At 40.7% G+C, this 20,957-nt stretch overlaps 1 protein-coding gene across 8 annotated transcripts in view; it reads right to left on the bottom strand.

Moving 5' to 3' along the window:
- The window catches only part of TNFRSF19 (TNF receptor superfamily member 19), a 105,768-nt gene extending 85,706 nt beyond the window's left edge, over positions 1-20,062 (bottom strand). For 3 of the 8 annotated variants that reach the window (XM_055359676.2, XM_055359678.2, XM_055359675.2), the window contains exons 1-2: positions 10,841-11,020; positions 151-253 (exon numbers count right to left, since the gene is read on the bottom strand). In XM_055359676.2, the coding sequence (XP_055215651.2) occupies positions 151-219 (69 nt within the window). In that variant the 5' untranslated portion in view covers positions 220-253; positions 10,841-11,020. Of the gene's footprint in view, positions 1-150; positions 254-10,840; positions 11,063-19,519 lie in introns of those variants that run through there. The other 5 variants (XM_055359677.2, XM_055359674.2, XM_004054255.5 and 2 more) reach the window with 5 other exon arrangements.
- Positions 20,063-20,957: the final 895 nt, after the last annotated feature.

The raw sequence follows: 20,957 nt of genomic DNA, 5'->3' as shown, positions 1-20,957 counted from the left end.
AGATTGCACCACTGCACTCCAGCCTGGGCAAAAGAGCAAGACTCTGTCTCAAAAAAAATAAAAAATAAAATGATTTTGGTACTCCTACTACTTATTAGTACATGAATTCTTTCACCACATTCTTATGAAAGAAAAAAGGACTTTACTTACCAAATAGCCTAGTAATACTAAAAGAGTGAAAAACGTTTTCTCTTGTTCTAGTAGCACTTTTAAAGCCATCTTTCTTATCAAATGTATTTATTGTTGGAGAGTTCTAAATAAAAGATAGGAAGATGCAGTTAATATTAAAAACATCAGTGACTGTGCTTTGTTTACTATATAATATTTACCACTTACTATATAGACTAGGTAATAAATATTACTTGTGTTTTAAAAGAAACCACCTTTAAAAAAGAAAAAAGACAAATAATATGTAATTATTTTATAACTCATATTATGAGAATTGAAGCTCTGTTTACCTATACATTATATGCAAAACTCTTATAGGCTCTGAGTTCCCAGGCTATACCCGCCTTTATTGACATTTTCTACCCATGTCTCTACAGCAGCCAATCTACTTCACTCAGCATGAAATTCTATTCAAATAGTGACTATATAAACCTCCCATTTATCTGGGTTTGGACAATGCCAACAGGGTAATAATAGTGATAAAATAACAACTATGTGCCAGGTACTATTTTCAGCATGCTAACTCACTTAATCCTCACAACTACTCTAGAAGGTAGATCCTATCATTATTCCCATTTTAGCGATGGGGAAACTCAGAGAGGGCTAAGCAACCTGCCCAAGGTCACACTGCTAGTGAGAGGCACAGCTGGATGCAAACCCAGGTGGAGCATCCCTTTCTACAGCTCCTGTGTCACATACGCCCTGACAGACAATGTGCTATTAAAGACACCAGGCTTGTATCTTGACAACTTCGTCTTCACTAAGAAGCAGACAGACAATATTTTGCATTTATGAATTCTTTCCCAAACCAGAATAGGGCAAAGTATGTATGGCAGAAAAATAAGCATTCATCTTAAAACATCTGAAAGTCATTGACGAGTGATGAAATCACAGGCACTAACCTAACATTTCAATACAAGATAAACCAAGCCTCTTTATCTTTACCAGGAATGATCTAAAATGTAGAACCAAACCTGGCTGTTTTTTACAGATCCACACATGTCCGGAGAAGAGATCAAAAAGAAAAAGCGAAGCCTCATCTGGCTGCTCCATCAGGTAGAGAAACAGCGGTTCTGTTTCCTTTAAAGTTGAAGTTTCCAAAACTAACAGGTCCCAAGTGGATCATCTGACTTAGAAAGAAACCAGAGCACAGAACCAGAACCATGGGCAAACAGCTCAAGAAAAACAACAACGACAACAACAAAGGAGGCAGAGGGGGCAGAGCTGCCTCCGCTGCAGGCTGAGCGGCTATCAGGGGTGAGCTGACGGGTACCCCGGAAGTGGCTGAACCCAGATGAACCACGTCCACTGCCTGGGCAGGTCACATTGCCGGGGCAATGAAAAATCATTTACCTTTGTTGAGTGAATGACCCATTTGAAGTGAATTCAAACAGCTTTTTTCACTTTTCCAGCTACTTGGTCATAACTTTTTTTCCTGCTGGCATATCTCAAAATCATCCAGCAATTACTCAACCATGCAACTTACTGCTTGTGTAGACACAGGGTTAGGGTGAGAAGATAAAAATCACATTCTTTGAAGCACATGCTTCAGGTTATTTCTTTCATGATACGATCTTACATTTTAAAAAATGTATTAAGTTCTAAAAGTAAAAAATGTGTAATTTAGGTGGAATTAAAACTAATAAGAAAAAACAGGGATAATGCCAAAGCATTTACACAAAATATGAGACAAAGAAATTGACAAGTCAATCAGCACATACCATATTCGAGCAATTAGTCTGGATAGAATCGTCTAGTGGGATGCTACACTAACTACTGAAAAAGGCAGACAAATTGTGAAGCATTTCTTAACATGGTCACTTTGATGCTACACATCCATAAGGAGACAAAAATAGAACCCATCTCACAGGGGCATTGTGAGGACTAACTGGGCTAACACAAAGTGCTGAGCCCAGCGCCCGGAGCAGTTGCTGATGCTGTTACTGCTGCTGTTGTTATTGAGACCACTACTTATGAGCTGTGCAACCTGGGATAAGTTACTTAACCCTGAGTCTCAGTTTCCTCATCTCTAAATGGGGCAGAATGATAGTACCTACCTCCTGAAATTGCTGTGAGGAATGAGTCTAACAGCTGTAAAGCACTTTCAGGAGAATTAGCTGATGTAAACCGTTTCTGGCACTTATGATAAGTGCTATAGAAGTGTTAGCAACTACTATTGTCCTTCATGTTAATGACATTATTATTGAGGATCAAATGATCCGTTAGGATGTGACAGTCCTTGAAGACTGTAATCCATCGGACAAATAGGAGGCACTAGGCGGCCGCAGTCAAGTGGCAACAGCTCGGGACCTGGGAGCCTGCAGAAGGCATCTGAAGACTAAGAATCCACTAAGAGTTTGAACCAAACATTTATAATGTTGAGTACTGTGCTAATGCTTTAAAAAAGGATAACTTTTTCTCCTTTCTACCACACTCTAAAGTAGACATTTATCCTCATATGATGGAAGAGAAAACTGAAGGTCAAAGGAAACAAATACTAGAACCAGTGGAAATCAAATCCAATTCATGCCTGGTAACTCCACAACAGGGCTCCTCAGCATCCCGCCATGCTGACCTAGGGTTGTGTCCTAACCCATCACCAGCATCCAATGACTCCTGCCATTCGGGACAGCATGGCTACCTCAACAAAACTGATGAGAGACACATAATGCAATAATACATTTAATCATGTATTTATTTATTCAACAAACATTGGTTAAACGGTCATTAGGTGCCTGAAAGGAGGCAGGACTAGGCTAGAAGACACTACAACTTGTTCCTTCAATGGAGCTCACAGCTTGGCCAAGGTAGTGATCTCCAAAACACCTTTTGACATAGCCTGGCCTAGGAGTATTTTAGAAATAAACAATTTAGCTGGTGGAGGGTTATAAGTGTGACCTTGAATTTCCTGGAGTGGAATGAAATTCCTTAAGAAATTATTTGGCATTCATAAAAAGAAGGAAAATTTAATGAAATAGCTTAAGCGTTTAAGTAATAATATTTAAAATAAAAATAAGGCAATCAAAAGGTTATTTATTAAAATTATTTTTAAATTCTGGACATTCAAGGTCTGGCCCAAAGATAGAAAAATGCTTTTATATGCTTCAGTGTTCTATTTACTTGGGGATGATTTAGCAAGCACAAGCCATACAAATAACTGAGATTATGTACCATGGGTCTGGCTGCTGGGGTTTTTACAGTTTGCCAAAACCTCCAGTCTCCACAGCATCTGTAACAGTGTAGCATGCATTTCTTGGAGGACATGTACAGAGAAACTGTTCCTCTGTACATGTCCTCCACATAAGCACTAGAGAGAAGACTAATGATGCCTGGTTTACTGTATTCCACAAGCATGAAATGTCGGCCTCACTATCTGCTATTCAACAACAATACGCAGCTTGGCAGTATCAGGAGCATGCAAAGAAGGGACACAAACCCCAAGTGCAGAGCGGGGAAACATGCTGTTCAGCTGCACACAGAGTGGCTGCTTCTCAAAGCTGCTCAGCCTGCTCATTTGAGTGAATGGTAACTAACACGGATGTGTCCTAATTGGCCTCCCTCTAACTAAGATAAATCCAATAGGTGTTATAATGCACACCCCTTGTGCCTTCTTGCCCAAAATCATGAACACCGGTGCTAGCGTGTCACCACGCCGAGACAGGGGTGCACTGCCGGGGAAGGGCAGCTCTGGGCTTCATCTCTGATTGGCTGGGCGGACCCGTGGATCTCAAACCACAGTGACTGCTTCCACCAACAGGCCCCTCAACTGTCCCTTCCTCTACAATGCCTGCCCCGGCCTGTCACAGGTCTTCTGGAATCCCCTTAAATCTGCATCAGCATCTCTTCTTTCTGCTTCCACAGCACCCCGGACTTCCACTCACTGCATAATTACCTTGTTACTCCTCTCTCTTTCTAGCCTTTTTGTTGCATCTGGTCAGCATTTCTTTTCTTTTTTTTTTTTTTTTTGAGACAGAGTCTCGCTCTGTCACCCAGGCTGGAGTGCAGTAGCGTGATCTCAGCTCCCTGCAAGCTCCGCCTCCCAGGTTCACGCCATTCTCCTACCTCAGCCTCCGAAGTAGCTGGGACTACAGGTGCCCGCCACTGCGCCTGGCTAATTTTTTGTATTTTTAGTAGAGACGGGGTTTCGCCGTGGTCTCCATCTCCTGACCTCGTGATCCGCCCGCCTTGGCCTCTCAAAGTGCTGGGATTACAGGCGTGAGCCACTGCGCCCGGCTACATTTATTTTCTTTAGTCACTGCAGCACTTAATCTTTAAAATTTGCTTTCAGTATTAAAAATGAAAAATGTTCTTGAAAAATTAGACAATCTGACAGCCTTGAGTCCCACATCAAAGCAATATGAGCTAGAGCTAATGATCAGTTGTCCCTTACACGGAAGGACATATCTTTAGTGCACTAGTCTCCACCACTCCCCACTGTCACGCTGGGCTCCCTTCCCTCATTTTATCACCAACCCAGCCACTGGAGTTGACCACCAATCAAATAAGATTTGAGGGCTTAATGACAAGAGCTGTGATTTCACTATAGAACTGTAACTCACAATATGTGCCCAATGCATGCTAAATGAAGAGAGAAATTCATTAACTAGGGATAACAGTTTACTTCTCAGAGTTCTAAGGGATAAAATAGTATATGTGAAAAATATGAGCAAATATAACCTGAGGTTGAAATGCAAGTCACTGTGGTAGAACAAATCCAGGTCAGAACCCCATTTTTTGAAGGTAGTGCTCTAATACAGACAAGAATCACTAAGGAGGAAGAATGGTGATAATTAGAAAGAAAATTATATTATAATCAGTAACCTTTCTGAGAATCATCTATATTTTTGATGGTGTAAATGACGAAAACATATGTGCTTTGTAATAATTCTAATAATCTGGATACTCTTTTTTTCAGAATAAATTATTTAATTTTGTTTTTTTCCTATCTCTTGAAAGCTATTTATTATCCAACAGATGCAGTGCATGCAATTGGTAACAGTTTTCATCAAAAAAACTGTATTCACACTATGTAATGAAACTATATTCAACCCATACATTTTTCTAATATGTAATAAGATGAAACATTTTTAAAATGTTGATATTCAACTGGCAGTTTTACAATTTATAAATCAGCACTGAAATAAAGCCAATGCTATAAATACAGCCTTTGACATTTTAATGGCACAACATAATCACGAATGACTTAGAAATACTGCCAGTCCCACATGCAAAGAGAATAAAACATTAATTAGAAATTTAGAGTAATGCTATTTCCAAACAAAACAATAACCCCCGGCTTCTAGCTATTCTGTATCTTAGCTTTCAATCTCACTATATTCTGAAAATCATTCTTCTTACATAGTAGAGTTGGCAGATCTCTTTGTAGCCTAGGAACTCACAAAGGTGTGCTAAGAATATACGTATTGTTATTGGCTGGAAAATGAGAATGGTTTCTCTTTTTCAAATTACAAGGTATTTTCTACTAAAAACCCTAAAAACTTAAAAATTTTCTGCTGCCAAATACAGTATCTCCAATTCTCCCAAAGTTCAAAACAGTAAGGGCCTCTATTAGGCTCCTTTTTTTTTTTTAAATAAAACTTAACCTAGATCCAGCAATCCCACTACTGGGTATCTACCCAGGAGAAAAGAAGTCATTACACAAAAGAGATACTTGCACACACATGTTTATAGCAGCACAATTCGTAGTTGCAAAAATATGTAACCAGCCCAAATGCCCATAAATCAACGAGTGGCTAAAAAAACTGTGGTATATACATATGATGGAATACTATTCATCCATAAAAAGGAATGAATCAATGGCATTCACAGCAACCTGGATGGGACTGGAGACTGTTATTCAAAGTGAAGTAACTCAGGAATGGAAAACCAAACATTGTATGTTCTTACTCATAACTGGGAGCTAAGCTATGAGGATGCAAAGGCATAAAAATGATACAATGGACTTTGGGGACTTGGGGGGAAAGGGTGGAAGGGGGTGAGGGATAAAAGGCTACAAATTGGGTTCAGTGTATACTGCTCAGGGGATGGGTGCACCAAAATCTCACAAATCACCACTGAAGAACTTACTCATGCAACCAAATACCACCTGTTCCCCAAAACCCTATGGAAATAAAGAAAAAATAAATAAATAAAAATAAAAACAACAACAACAAAAAATAACCTAGTGCAGGGTTTTCTGAGACTAATTCTTTTTATTTCTCTAAGTTGTACATTTTATCATCTTTGCATTAGGAAAATCACTGTCAGAATTCTCAAAATGTTCAGTCAACAAGCATACTGTAACTAATGTGTTTTTCCCAAAATTCATGAATGTTTCTCTACCCTGAAATGCAAATGGAACAATGGTAGCATCAGGGACTAAGGGGGCCTCAAACATCTACACAGTCTTTCTTACAAGAATTGTGCATACCCATCTCTCAAACACAGCTGTTTAAATTTTTATTTTAGAAGGAAGTCTGGATACATTCCAAAACCACTCTTTACACCATTTGTAGTGTTCTTCTCCAGTGTAAGTAGCCCCTATTATTTCCCAGTTTCCACATATGTAACCAATCCAAGCTGACCAAAGAGCTGCTAAATAACATTCAGTCTTCAGATACACAAGTTCCTTTGTCTTCTGTAATTGCTGATGGGTAGTTGTTCTCTTTTTAAAACCCAGGTTTTAAAACTTCAGTTTAAAAGGTAAATAAAAGTACATATTATGTGACATGTGGACCAGAAGATAACCCAATACTGTTTAAACATCTTACTTTTAAATGTAAACATTTTAGACACATAAAATACCAAGAACTCACTACTCAATCACTAAATCATGAAAAAAAATTATGTTCATACCCACTTTAATTTTCTTTTTCTTCACCTAGAGGGTTATTTTATCATTTTTTTTTGGTCCAACATTTTTAGCCACTGGAGTGATGAAAATTAAATACACAATGAACTATTACGGCCTACTTATTTGAATGTCTAAAATACAACATCTGGTCGCACCATTGTTGGTGAAGATTTGGAGAATTCGAACTCCCGTACACTGTTACTAGAAATGAAAGTGTTAACAAACACTTTGGAAAACAATTTGGACATTTCTTAAAATGTTAAGCACACACCTTTAATAACACCTAGATATTCTTCTCCCAATATTTTGGAAAGTAAACTTTCATACAAAAAGTTGCACATGAATGTTCATAGCAGTTTTATATATAATAGCTGAAAACTGAAAACAACCATGTGTCCATAAACAAGTCAAGAAATAAACAAGTTATGGTGCATGCAATGGAATACTAGTCAGCAATAAAAATGATTTAACTTTTGATACCTGTAATAATGTGGATGAAACTCAAAATAATTATTGTGAGTGAAAGAAGCCAGACCCCTCCTCCCAGAATGACATACTATACGATTACATTTATATGAAATTCTAGAAAATGCGAACTAATACATAATGACAAAGCAGATCAGAGGTTGTCAGGGGCTTGAAGAGGGCAAGGAAATATGGAAGAAAGGGATTACAACGAGTTGTAAGGAAACTTTTGGGTGTGTTTTATGTGTTCACCATCAGGATTGTGTTGGCAGTTTCACAGTATGTCAAAACTTACCTAATTATAAATTTAAATATATGCCACTTACTGTATGCGAATCAATCTCACTAAAGGTGTTAGTTTTGTTGAATTTCAGTTAACATGTAATAATTGTAATATTTATCGGAGACAGTGATATTTTAATATATGTACACAATGTGTAATGATCAAATCGGGGTAATTCACATATGCATTATCCCAAATCTTTATTATTTATTTATTTATTTTTTTTGAGACGGAGTCTCGCACTGTTGCCCAGGCTGGAGTGCAGTAGCACGATCTCAGCTCACTGCAAGCTCCGCCTCCCGGGTTGACGCCATTCTCCTGCCTCAGCCTCCCGAGTAGCTGGGACTACAGGCGCCCGCCACCACGCCCGGCTAATTTTTTTTTTTTTTTTTTTTTTTTGTATTTGTAGTAGGGACGGGGTTTCACCATGTTAGCCAGGATGGTCTTGATCTTCTGACCACCTGATCCGCCCGCCTCGGCCTCCCAAAGTGTTGGGATTACAGGCGTGAGCCACCGCGCCCGGCCAAGCCTGTGAATATTTAATAATCAGCTGCCACAAGACAAATATATTTAACCGTTTAACTGTTCCCTGGCTCTCTTATCACATAGGCAGCTGTCAATGTATTTATTGGGAGTGTGTTTTATTCAAGTGGGCATTCATATTCAATCTGTAGTCAACACAAATAGAACATGTTGGCCTTTTTCAGACTTTTTAATGCTTGATTTTAAATATTGATAAATCAGTTTTAAAAGGGCTTTGGCTTTTTTCACGTACTAAAGATGCCTGGAGTTTTTGTTTGAATCGTGTTAATTTTTGAGGGGTAGAATTGGCCACAGGGGATTGAGTTAAGCATAGGTTCAGAGATTGCAATAGGTGAAAAAAGAGACTCAAATTCTTTTTATGAATGTTAGCAGAATTCCTTACTTATGTTTAAAAAGTCCCCAACATGCCCTAAATTCATGTAACAGAGCTATAACTAGGAAATTAATATATTAAGGACAGCATATGACATTACATGTCGCAATCCATTTTCCATTATAAAATATATGTTAAAAAGCCTATTATCATCTGAAGTTAAAAAAAAAAGTTCTGTCCCTTTAAAAAATCCCTTTTACAGCTACTTTTACATGTGAGCAATGTTCCTTATTCAGTCTTCTGGATAGAAAAGGCACATCGACGGCCGGGCGCGGTGGCTCAGGCCTGTAATCCCAGCACTTTGGGAGGTCGAGGCAGGCGGATCACGCGGTCAGGAGATCGAGACCATCCTGGCTAACACGGTGAAACCCCGTCTCTACTAAAAATACAAAAAAATTAGCTGGGTGTGGTGGCGGGCGCCTGTAGTCCCAGCTACTCGGGAGGCTGAGGCAGGAGTATGGCGTGAACCCGGGAAGTGGAGCTTGCAGTGCGCAGAGCGCCACTGCACTCCAGCCTGGGTGACAGAGCGAGACTCCGTTTCAAAAAAAAAAAAAACAAGAAAAAAAACGAAAAGGCACATTGACATTGCAATTTCCAGTGCATAATGCTCTTCATGTGTCCATAACTGCATATTCAAGATCCAGCCTGGACTCAGAGTTGCAAGACACACTCCGGCCAAAGAAACAAATAACTTTTATGATTGTTCTGAAAATACTAACACCACCTCTCAGAGTTAGCACTTACTATGGAAAAAAGTTTCCTAAAGTCAGTAAAGCCATGTGGCTTTGGTAATAAAGTAGATACGGTAAGACATTTTCATAGATTAAAAAGTAAAGAAGAGAGCTCATGATAATGCTTCATGCATTGATGCCAAGGCTATATTGTGCAAATGAAAATGCATTTCTATGTTTTGTTTTACTTTCAGAACAATTTGATAAGTGTTATGCAAAGAAGCTTTCTTTTTAAGTACTCACATCTTTGTGAATGTCAAAAATTGTCTTCCACACTAGGACTCAATTCTCACCCCTCCAGTTCTATACCTTTCAATTAGAAAATAAGCACTGCCTGGAATTTTTAAGACTACATGAAAGCAGTGTTGGCAAAAACGCCTAAGGTGAAACTGCACCACAGAAAAGGTACTGAGTAAATCCTGAAGTAACGCAATGTAATCCTCCCTTTTGCATCTAATATCTGATCCTGAAATGACAACACTAAGAAATATCGTTTGCATGAGGTATGTTTAACAATAACTGTTTCCTGTTTGCATAAAGAAATTGTTTGGTTTTGTAGTCAAAGAAACTGTAATCGGAGTAAAAACTACGTCTTCATACATATCTTGGGTTAAACTGTTTCAGTTAAAAGAAACACTGAACAATGGTGATGATTTTGTATGCAAATTGAGTCCTTTATTAAAATGCAAACAAATGACATGGATTTCTTACAATAGCGAACGGAGACTGGATGACTAGTGCACTACCATCAAAACAGATCACAGAATTTTGATCCGCCAAACTTGATCTCCAGGAGTATATTAGCCAAATTTCTGTCCCATGAGATGGCATTACACGCATTGTAAGAGCTGGCTTTCTCACTCTCTAAATCTATCACAGGCTCTACTCCTCAATATACTAATAATTCCTGCTGAACTCTAAGGAACTCTTTCCTACAGAATGAATATACCCTGGGCCGCTCACAGACAACGCTCTCCCGCCGCTCGCGCTGGTCCGGGATGCGGCCCCGAGACCCCTGCAGCCGCGCGCTGGCTCAGGGGACCTCCGCAGGACGCGGGCGGGCGCCGGGGCCGGGTCGGGCTTGGGCAGAGTGACAGGCTCCCAGTCGTGAGCCTCACAAGCAGATCTATTTACAATATCCCGGATAGGAGTCCAGGTCGCGTCGCTCGCGTCGCCCGCGGGGACCCGGCGTGAATTCACACGCTCCCCTCCCACCGCCTCGCCGCCTGTCACGGCCCCGGGACCCGGTCAGCCCCTTCGGGGGTGCCCTTCGCCGCGCAGTACTCCGTCCGTGAGCAGCCCCCGCCTGCGCTCCTCCCTCCCTCGGGCGGCCGCCTCCTCTCCCGGCTCCCACCCAGCGGGGATCCACCAGGGCGAGGGCTGAAGACCTCGCAGGACGCCGCGCGCCCGGGACAGCGACGCACCTACCTTCCCAGCCACCTGGGAGGCTGCAGGTCCGGGTCGGAGCCCGAGGCTCAGGGGCGCGCGGAGCAGCCCTGGTTAAGGCGCAGGGCGCGGGGTTGCACGGGGGTCCAGTCCAGCGTGCACGCCGTGCACCTCCCCGCGCAGGGCTCCGCGCTCTCCCGTAGCCCGGCAACGGCCGCCACCCCAGAGCCCCGCCCACCAGGAGCCCCGCCCAGGGCACCGCCCACCCGGGCCCCGCCCTTACCGTGGCTCCGCCCCCGTCCAGAGCCCCGCCCCCAGCCCCCACTGCGTCAGCCGGACTTGCTCTGCAGTTGGGTTCTTTGGAGGCCCCCACTCCGCGGCTACTGAAGCGGATGAGTGTGAGGCTGACTAGGGGCTTGGGGATGGGGGACCGGAGACCACCAAGAACATGGCCGTGTTGGGAAACTTTCCTTCAGAGCAGAGAGGGAGGGTTCCTTTCCGCCGGGGTGTTCCCCACCTTTCAGCCTTTCCCGCGTGGGTCCGCATCCCACCCAGAGGGGATACGGCGGCCAGGTCTGCGCTGCTGCGCCTGAGCTCAGGTCCGGCAGAGGTCGCAGACCTCGGCTCCTCAGCCGGCAGGGATTCGCAGGTGCGCGTTCCCACGGACGCCTCCCGGGGAAGCCCGAGTTCGCCTCCTGCAGGCCGGGAAGCACTCGCCCCGAGACGGCCGCACCCTCGCAGCGGAAGGGCGTCTGCACCACAGCTGTAGCACCAGCGCGTGCGAGGCGGGGCCAGGGCCAGGGACTCACTGGGCAGTTTTGCTGAAAGGGTTAAGAGAATCGCGTCTGTAACAAAATACTTTTCCACCAGTAGAATGCTGTAAAAGTGCAAGCAGTATTGTTCTATTCGTTCACCCAAGATACGGTGCATGACTTTGGTACCAAGGCATCCACCGTTTCTCACGTGTTGGTTTTGACTTCCCGACTCAACTGCACTGTGTGGATGGACCCAAGTCCCTGTTTCTTTTCTACACCCCAAGGCCCACTGGAGCCCCTCCATCAGTATTTGTTGAATGAATGAGTGAATAGGTTGTTGTATTTAATTGCCCAAAAGCACAGCTTGTGATCCCAAGCTTCCAACAGCGTAAGCATTATACTAGGTACTTGTGAACAATGTTAAAAATATTATCATTCCCGATGTCACAGAGGTTGTATATTTCAAATCTAACACATCCAGAATATAGATCACAATAACGACTTACTGGTAAACGATTTCCAAATGATGTACGTTATCTAATTTGAACCTCAAGGCAAGTGTGTGCTTCCCTGTCCCATCTCCCAGCGGCTACCTGATCAGACTCCAGCCCTCAGTGCACATCACTACCATATTCATTCCCACATCCCGCTGAACCTGAAAAGTCACTTCTTTATCTGTTTCCTTCCCCAACTACACCTGGATCTCCCGAGGGCATCTCCTAATTCCTTGATATCCCGGGGCCTAGCACACGATGGATACTCAGCACTTCTAAGCTGAGTTCCTGCATCTTCCTTTGCAAGGTCTCACGCAGTCCCCCATCGTCCTCTCTTTGTCTTGGTGCCCACCACCTCCTTCACCACCATGCAGACCCTCCCCACCCCTCACCACAGCACTGCCTCGGTCATCAACGCTGCTTCCCGCCTTTCATCACTGCTACTGTCAGGCTGAAGAGTCACGGGAGGTTCCTCACTGTAAAGAATGGATTCTGCGCTCCTTAGATTAGCATTCCGATATGTCCAGGTGCAGCCCTACACCTATTTCCAGCCTTGCCTCGCCTCTGGAGCAGGCTTTATAAACTGCGCCGCGTGGCCCTTCCTTTGCTCTCTACTTCCTCTTCGTGCTCTCCCATCTTACCTGTGAGCTTTACCTACTTGTCTTACTCCAGTTTCAGCACCTCGCTCAAAAGCCACGGCTCTCACGAGTTTTCCCTCAATTCTGAGCCTATGTATTTCCTTGCTCCAAGGTTTGTGGCAATTTAGCACTTGCCCATTGTGTCCTGTATCATAAGATTCTGTGTACTAACTTTCTTCTTCAAGGAGTTAAAAACACTTTCAGAGAAGGGGCATATTTTGTTCCGATTTGTATCTCTGACAGTATCAATCATTCAAATAAATGTTCAACCAAATCTTTCTGAGTGGAATTGAATCTGCCAGCTCAGGAACTACCTTCTCTGACTTCAACCAAATGTTCTTCTTCTCTCTGACCTCCTTTTGTCCTTAGAGACAGTAACACATTACTGAGTTCATTAGTTCTTGAATCATTTTATGTGTTTTGACTGATCTTCCCAGTTAGCCTGTTAGCTTACAACTATTGTTAGCCTGAATGGGCTTGGGCATCTGACAATCTGGTCCCAATGCCAACCTGTCATTCAATAGTTGCATGACTTTGGAAAAGTTACTTAACCTCTCTAAGTTTCTGGTTCTCCATATGTAAAATGAGTTGCTTCATTGATGGTTGTTAAGTATTAATAGATAAGGTATTTAAAGTGCTTAGGCCAATGCCTAACACTTAGAAATAGCCATTCTTAGTAGCAATATATCCTCTTACAATGCCTAGCATCAATCAATAAATGATCATTGACAGTGAGAAAAAGGACATTGAACCTCTGGACTCCAGCTGTTAGATTCATCTAATTCTTTAAAGAGACTCATTAAGTTAAACACAGTTGGCCCTCCACATCCATGGATTTTACATCATCGATTCAACCAACTGCAGATTGAAAATATTTGAAAAAAAAGAATGGTTGTGTCTGTACTGAACATGTACACTTTATTTTGTCATTATTCCCTAAACAATATGGTATAACAACTATGTACACAGCATTGACATTGTATTAGATATTATAAGTAATACAGAGATGATTCAGAGCATATGCAAATTTATACCATTTTTTGTAAGGGACTTGAGCATTTGCAGATTTTGGTATCCAAGAGGGTGTCCTGAAAGCAGTCCCCCTCAGATGCTGAGGGAACAAACACTATAGTTCCCACTTTCCCTCATTTGAGTGTTATATGATTTGGAGACAGTGTCTGAACAAAAACTCAGGCACACAATTGAGCACCATAGTAGTATAAAAAGAATTCTGTGGGCCGGGTGCAGTGGCTCACGCTTGTAATCCCGGCACTTTGGGAGGCCGAGGCAGGCGGATCACCTAAGGTCAGGAGTTTGAGACCAGCCTGGCCAACATGGCGAAGCCCCGTCTCTGTAAAAATACAAAAATTAGCCAGGCATGGTGGCAGGTGCCTGTAATCCCAGCTACCAGGGAGGCTGAGGCAGGAGAATCACTTGAACCCGGGAGGCAGAGGTTGCAGTGAGCCAAAATCATGCCACTGCACTCCAGCCTGGGGGACAGAGCAAGACTCGGTCTCAAAAAAAAAAAAAAAAAAAAAAAAGAGAATTCTGTGATCCTTAGGCTCATGCAAAATGAAACTGGATGCTTGTAATTAGGACTGGGAGCATTTTACTTCCTTTAAAACACTGCATATCATTAATGGGTTAAAATTTTTACTGGAAAAGCAAAATTGCTATGACAATCTTGATAGAGGTGTTTGTTTTTAAGATTTATGTTAAAAGTTAGTTTTCTGAAGATAGTTTTAGCAATATCTGAGCTGATACAAAGTGCATTTGTTTAAAATATTTTTCCCCAGAAGTTGAACTAAGGAAAACTTGAAAAACCCCTGAAAAAATAGTTTCAGTGATAAATTAGCTCACTGGTAGCAAAGCTAATGAAAAATTGCCTGACTTCTAGTCATTTCTAGTGTAAATCACTATTCCTTGGGAAAAAAGTGGAATAGAATGCAAGCTACAGGAGAATATGAAATTTTATCTCTTTGGTTTACAGTTTCTGGCACATAGTAAGTTCTCATTAAAAATTTGTTGGATGAATTAGTAATTGAGAGTGAGAATCTCAAAGGGTAATAAAGTTTTCCAAATACAGTTAAGAAAATATGTGGAGGAGGAACCCCCAAGACCTAGCTATTTAAGTAATTCCCAATACCCACTACTGCCAATTATAGACTATCAGCATGGGGCTGAGGGAGCACTGTGAGGCCAATGCCCAGTGACTTCCTGAATGCCGCACACCAAGTTAATTAACAAAGCTGGAATCAGAATCTGGGCTTTCTGTATCTTAACATAATCTTCACCATACCATGGGTGCATAAACCAATATATATGAAAAACCCAAGGAGGCTATTTTTATAGCCTCCTCCTGTAAGTGGAGCTCAAGACACTTACAGAGCAAAGTTGTTACAAGTTGCAGCACTTGCACTGATCTTTGTGAGTTTGGCCCTGAGTACCTCATTGGCTAGACCCTTTTCATGAGTTTGATGAGGAAAGAGACAGTCCATTGACTCTCCTTCTCTCCTTCCTGATGAACGTGGTGGACTCCCCGACCTAGGGCTGGCTTGAGGCCAGGCTGGCTGAGCAGCAGCCCATGGTGCTAAGCTATAGAGTCACCAAAGAATGGGGGGCATTTAACAGGATGGAGAAAACTATCTTTATCAGAACTTCTCTCAAAGACAGTGGGTTACGTTGGAAGGAATGGTTTTATGAAGTCAATTGAAACCCCCACATGACTTCTCCTTCCCCTTCTCATCAAAGAGAAAATTTAAGTCACAAAGGAGGGTGTTAAACTACCTACTTAATCTAAAGAAGTGAGTATTGATTTTGGCAAGTGGGTAGGTTTGAGGTAACAACTTTGGAGCCAAAGCTGAATGACTAGTGACAGTAGAGGAGAAATTAAAGCACAGCCAACACAGCCACCAGGGAGCCTCCCTCTGCCCTCCCATCACAGAGCTCACCCAACCCAGAGGGACAGTGTTTTAAAGAACCATCCTTTAAAGGGGACCAAATCACTCATTCTTCCAGGGTGGCTTGGACTGGCCTTGCCATCACAGAAAGAGAATCCGACTAAACCAATGCCAGATGGTTGAGTTCAGTTCACTCCTGAAGCAGAGGGAGAACAGATTATGCCTTCATGGCTTAGGGAGGTCCTTTATGGCCATCCTGACAGAAAATACTATTAAAAATGTCTAATAGTTCTTACAAAATATATAAAAGGAAAAAAAAAAACTGGAGCCCACATTTTTGGCCAAAATTTTGGCTATAATGTTTGCTGACAGTCAAGTTCAGCTTTGTGTAATTCTTATAAGAGAAAGAATGAATCACCTAGCCCCAGAACAAAAAAAATGTAGATCACAATGCTGCCACTGAATTATTCCTATAATCTTGCACATGTTATTTATCCTTGCACAAGTACTTGATATTGAATTAATTGATAATGAGTGAATTAATAAATATTAGGTCATGTTAGTAATAATCTTGTATATATAGGAATCCTAAGGAGGGTGATAAGCCCTATTATGAGGGCAGTTGTTTGGCCATGAGAGTCCTGTATTTGTATAAAATTTTATCAGTAACTAAATTAAAATTTTTCACACAAGATATAGATAGATAGATTTTTTTTTTTTTTTGAGATGGAGTCTCACTCTGTCACCCAGGCTGGAGTGCAGTGGTGTGATCTCGGCTCACTGAAAGCTCTGCCTCCCGGGTTCACACCATTCTTCTGCCTCAGCCTCCCAAGTAGCTGGGACTACAGGCGCCTGCCACCTTGCCTGGCTAATTTTTTGTATTTTTAGTAGAGATGGGGTTTCACCATGTTAGCCAGGATGGTCTCGATCTCCTGACCTCGTGATCCGCCCGCCTCGGCCTCCCAAAGTGCTGGGATTACAGGCATGAGCCACCGCTCCGGGCCCCAAGATATATTTTTTCAAGGAAGAAAAGCAAAGAGCTAATGAAAACATGCTCAAGATTCTTAACATAATCAAACATGATATGAAACACATATCATATCATGTTTGAAATGCACATTGAGTTTGTCAACTGAAGTTTCACAAAATCCCACTGGGAATTTCCCTGGAGGAAAATTAACCTTTAATTATTAAACTTTTTGTGGATGCCACTGGCATCATCTAAGAAAATATCAATTCCTTCAAAACACACAAATATGTGTTGATATAATGCCAAACTCCTATGTACACATACACACAGAGGCAAACACAGAAATACATATATAATTCCACATCACATTGATGCATTAAACTTTTTGTGAAAATTATTTTACATGTTAAATTATGTTAAATTATGGGTAGCAGCTACTGTGTTTAGACAGCTTAGAAGTCCAGAAGTAGAAGGAACAGTTGGAAAATAATCAGACGAATCCAGCTGACTGACATATCTATCATGGAAACAAAAAAAAAATGCACTACAATAGGAAGTGGCTGTCTTTATTTTTCAAACTAACATTGTTCCTTGATGAGCTACAGAGTGCATTTGTTTAAGCAGTTGTTGGAAAGCAGACCCTGCATGGTAGACTGGAAAGAACATTGGACTAGAACTGGGAAAATCAGCCATGTGACCTTGTTAAGATAGGGACATTCATTTTCTATAGCCTCAGTTTCCTCATCTGTAAAATGGCCATAAAAATTCCAATTCTGCTTATTTCATAAAGATGATGTGATCAACTCCCTCACTTCACACATGAGGAAACTCTCTTGAGGTCATATAGCTAATTGGTGACAGTATCAGGACTCAACATAAAAGTCTTTTGAAGACTTGGACTTTCTGTAGTAACAAAGCTGCCATTGAAGCAACAGATAGGAAAGTGCTTTGAAAAATGTCACATAAGGGTTTTGTTCAGTAGAAGTAATAGGACTATATCTGCCAAAGTCATTTTGTGGCAATTAATTAGGAAATGCCTTTTGAGACTGTACCTGTACCTTCAGATATAACCATCTTTCTTTTAAAATCAAATACACTCTATTTCATTTCTCAACAATGACACTAGAAGTAAACAATTAACTGAATTAATTCAAACACTGAAGTGGATTTTCAAGGACTTGACTTGCCCAAGCTAGTTTTCTACAAAGCCTAAATTAATCAGATAATTGCTAATTCTCCCCTTTGTTTTGTGCTGAGGAGAGCCTGTATTTGTTAAAATGATCCTAGTAGCAGGATAAACAGTCATTTTAAAAATTTTAAAATCCAAATCTGAACTAAATGAGCAAGTTTCAGACACACTATTTCTTTAGGCACCGTCTCCAGTCATTGTTTTAAAAGGCTAATTTTCTTTATCTGAATGTGAACATTAATACCACTTTTGTGATTAAAAGGAAGATTTTAAGCAAACAAATTAAAAAAAAATCAAACTAAACCGATATTGCAGGATATTGTGAACATGATTTGTTGTACTCTTAGAAAAAAAAAGCAAATGCCTCTCCTGGCATGACTAAAAACAGCAGTTAAATCTTTAAGATTAAATTATTAATGACACACTTTAAAAATATAATCAGTTTAGCATGGCTTTAAATAACCTCCACTTAACAACTAGCAAAGTTTTAAAATTAAATAAACAATGCTAATTACCCTTCTAGTATCAAGAGGAAAGTGTAGAAAGTAATTTAATTAATTGGCTGTGAACAATTAATTACTTATGAAATGAGACTCATTAGACCTTTCCTGTTTCATCAGAATTTCAGACTGAAGGATAACTGGTCTTATCACTTATGGTTTCTTTGTGGTTCAGCTAGCATCAAATAGACTTGTGATAATAATTAAATATTTTGCCCAGATAAATTTAGGACTAGAACATTAAAAAAAAAAATCGCGAACAAAGTAACAGTGTTACTTTTCCATTGTATTTAGTTTTTATATTTCACTGTAAAGATTTTACTCTGTGTGTGTGTGAGCGTGAGTGTGTGTGTATCATGAACTGACAAAAAAATAACAGTTAACTTTCAAATTCGGTACAGCAATATAATTTGGTTTTGTCATGTTGGGCATTAGCTAAAGTGAAAATGTGACTAAGATACTTTATGTAACATAATAACTGTTGATTACTCAGTTTTCATAAACAGTTGGCAAATTTTGACTTAATACAGCTGTCACTATAAATGTAAAGTAAATGTTAATTTAGGAATATTAACCTTGTGAATGTTACTGTAAATAAGGCTTATGCTGTTTCCAAAGGTTATAGAAAATCACTAGAGTATTTTTAGCCAAACTTAGTGCAACTTTATCCTCACTGTTTTAAAATTCTTCAGTTTTACACATAAAAGTCTTTAATCATACTTGATGGTTTTTCAGTGATTCCCTTGAGTGTACAAACTGCATAAGGAAATGTATTTGATAGATTTACATCTTGGAAGTGAGAGAATAAATAAACTAAAGAAACAGTATTGCCAGAGGTACATTTTACTCTTTTATATAAGAAAACAAAGAAAGCATTTTCAACAAGCAAAGTTGCACTGACTGTTTACTAAATAAGGTAACCTGTAAATACTTAGAGCAATTATAGCTCACAGATCTCAGGGGTTGAAGTACCAGTTGCATGCTAAAGTTAGCGCTGTTCTGTTTTGTCCTGTTTGTACAACTCATTTCCAAGTAAAATTTGCATGACAGACTGCAAACCCTCTTGTACAAACTACTAAAAATTACATCAAGTTCCATAGTTACTCTGATACACACGTTCAGCATCATGTAGTATTCAGCTGTATAAATGCTTTCTAAAAAATTAATTAAAACCATTCTTTTCTCAGAACACATGCGAAAAATGCAGTGAAAGCTACAACAAAACTTAAAACAGAGTACCTGCAACATGCTGAGCTCTTTGCAGTACTTACCCGTTCGGCAACTTAGTTTCTCCTGGCAGCACTTCTGTGCCAAATGCTTCTACCTTCCCAAAAATGTATGTCAGCACAAGCCCAGACGAAACTTCAAATCCAGGAAAATAAAATTAACCATGCAGATCAAAGGCAGACGAGCAGGGAGATGAAATGCCTGTAATCTGATCAGTGATCAGTTGCTGAACATCAAAGGCAGGGCTGAGTTTATATATATGCATGGATATCAAGAAAGTTCACTTTCAGCAGGTAGTTACCCTCCCGCCTCCTAGTCCACAGATTCTTTTGTTAAACATGGATCACGTTGTTTTCCTCCTCTTTTTTGCAATGAGGCAATGCTGGTAGTTCTCCCATGCTTGGGCTGAGTGGCTGGATCTGCAGCTTTTTTGGTTCCCAAGCTGTGTTGTGGACTGTGTGTTGGAAGCTTTTCCTAGTGCCAGCGGGTTCTGCTTTATCCCTTTCATCTCGCTGAACTGCAGATCCCATGACATCATTCCGCGCCGTGGGACTGGTAGGAGAGCTATAATTCAGCCTGTGGGGGAGTATAGCTCAAGAGAAGCCAGAGTTTGGCTGATTTCTAATCACGTTAGACTATTGTGCCTCACACAGGACAGTTTCTGTTATCTGTCTGCCAGCTGGAAAGGACAGCAACTGCTGCTGGATGCTTCTTGGGTGATAAGATCCCTGATGGATGGACGTGCCAAATGACAGCATTTAATTGCCTCTTCGCTGATAAAAATCACAATTTCCTACAGAGACTGGGTGTCAAATATTCAGCATAGTTAAATAGCACTATGAGACCACTCTGAAAAACACCCAAGGACACTGCCAGATGGACCGATAACATTTTCACATTGTGTTTCCAGTTTTCAAAGTGACAAGTCTTTAAGGATTTTAAGGAAACTGCCCTTTCTTTAAAACATACATTATTAGGGTCTGATTACCAATCAAACCGGGGTGTGTTAAGTAGTTAAGCAGCAGATAACCAACAATTCATGAATAAACTGCTATCTTCCACTGGCTCACTTAAGACTTTGGGCAGAGACTTAATCTCAATCTTTGCCTTAGTTTGGGACTCTGGAAATTAGATTTGAAAGCAATATCTACTTCTTAGACATATTTCATTAATACTTGTTGAGCATTTTAAAATTCACAAAAGAAGAATTATGTAGAACAAAGCATTTGCCCTGTGATTATTCCAAAGCCATGTTATTTGCCTTTTAGGGCTGTTTCTTCCAAACTCATAGTTTGGACTTTCAACTCACTAAAAAATTACCACCTTAGCCTAATTCTTCATATTTTAAAATTAAACATATTGCTCATTATTTAAAATTTTTAAGCTATTTTCCTTAACAATGTCAGATTCAATACAATATGATTATTTTATTTTGAGTATTTAGTAAAATAGAAGATAAGAAGAAGTTTCATCTTCCTTGAA

This window comes from Gorilla gorilla, chromosome 14 (assembly GCF_029281585.2).
Source record: "Gorilla gorilla gorilla isolate KB3781 chromosome 14, NHGRI_mGorGor1-v2.1_pri, whole genome shotgun sequence".
Taxonomy (NCBI): domain Eukaryota; kingdom Metazoa; phylum Chordata; class Mammalia; order Primates; family Hominidae; genus Gorilla; species Gorilla gorilla.
This window is presented reverse-complemented; position numbering and strand designations above follow the sequence as displayed.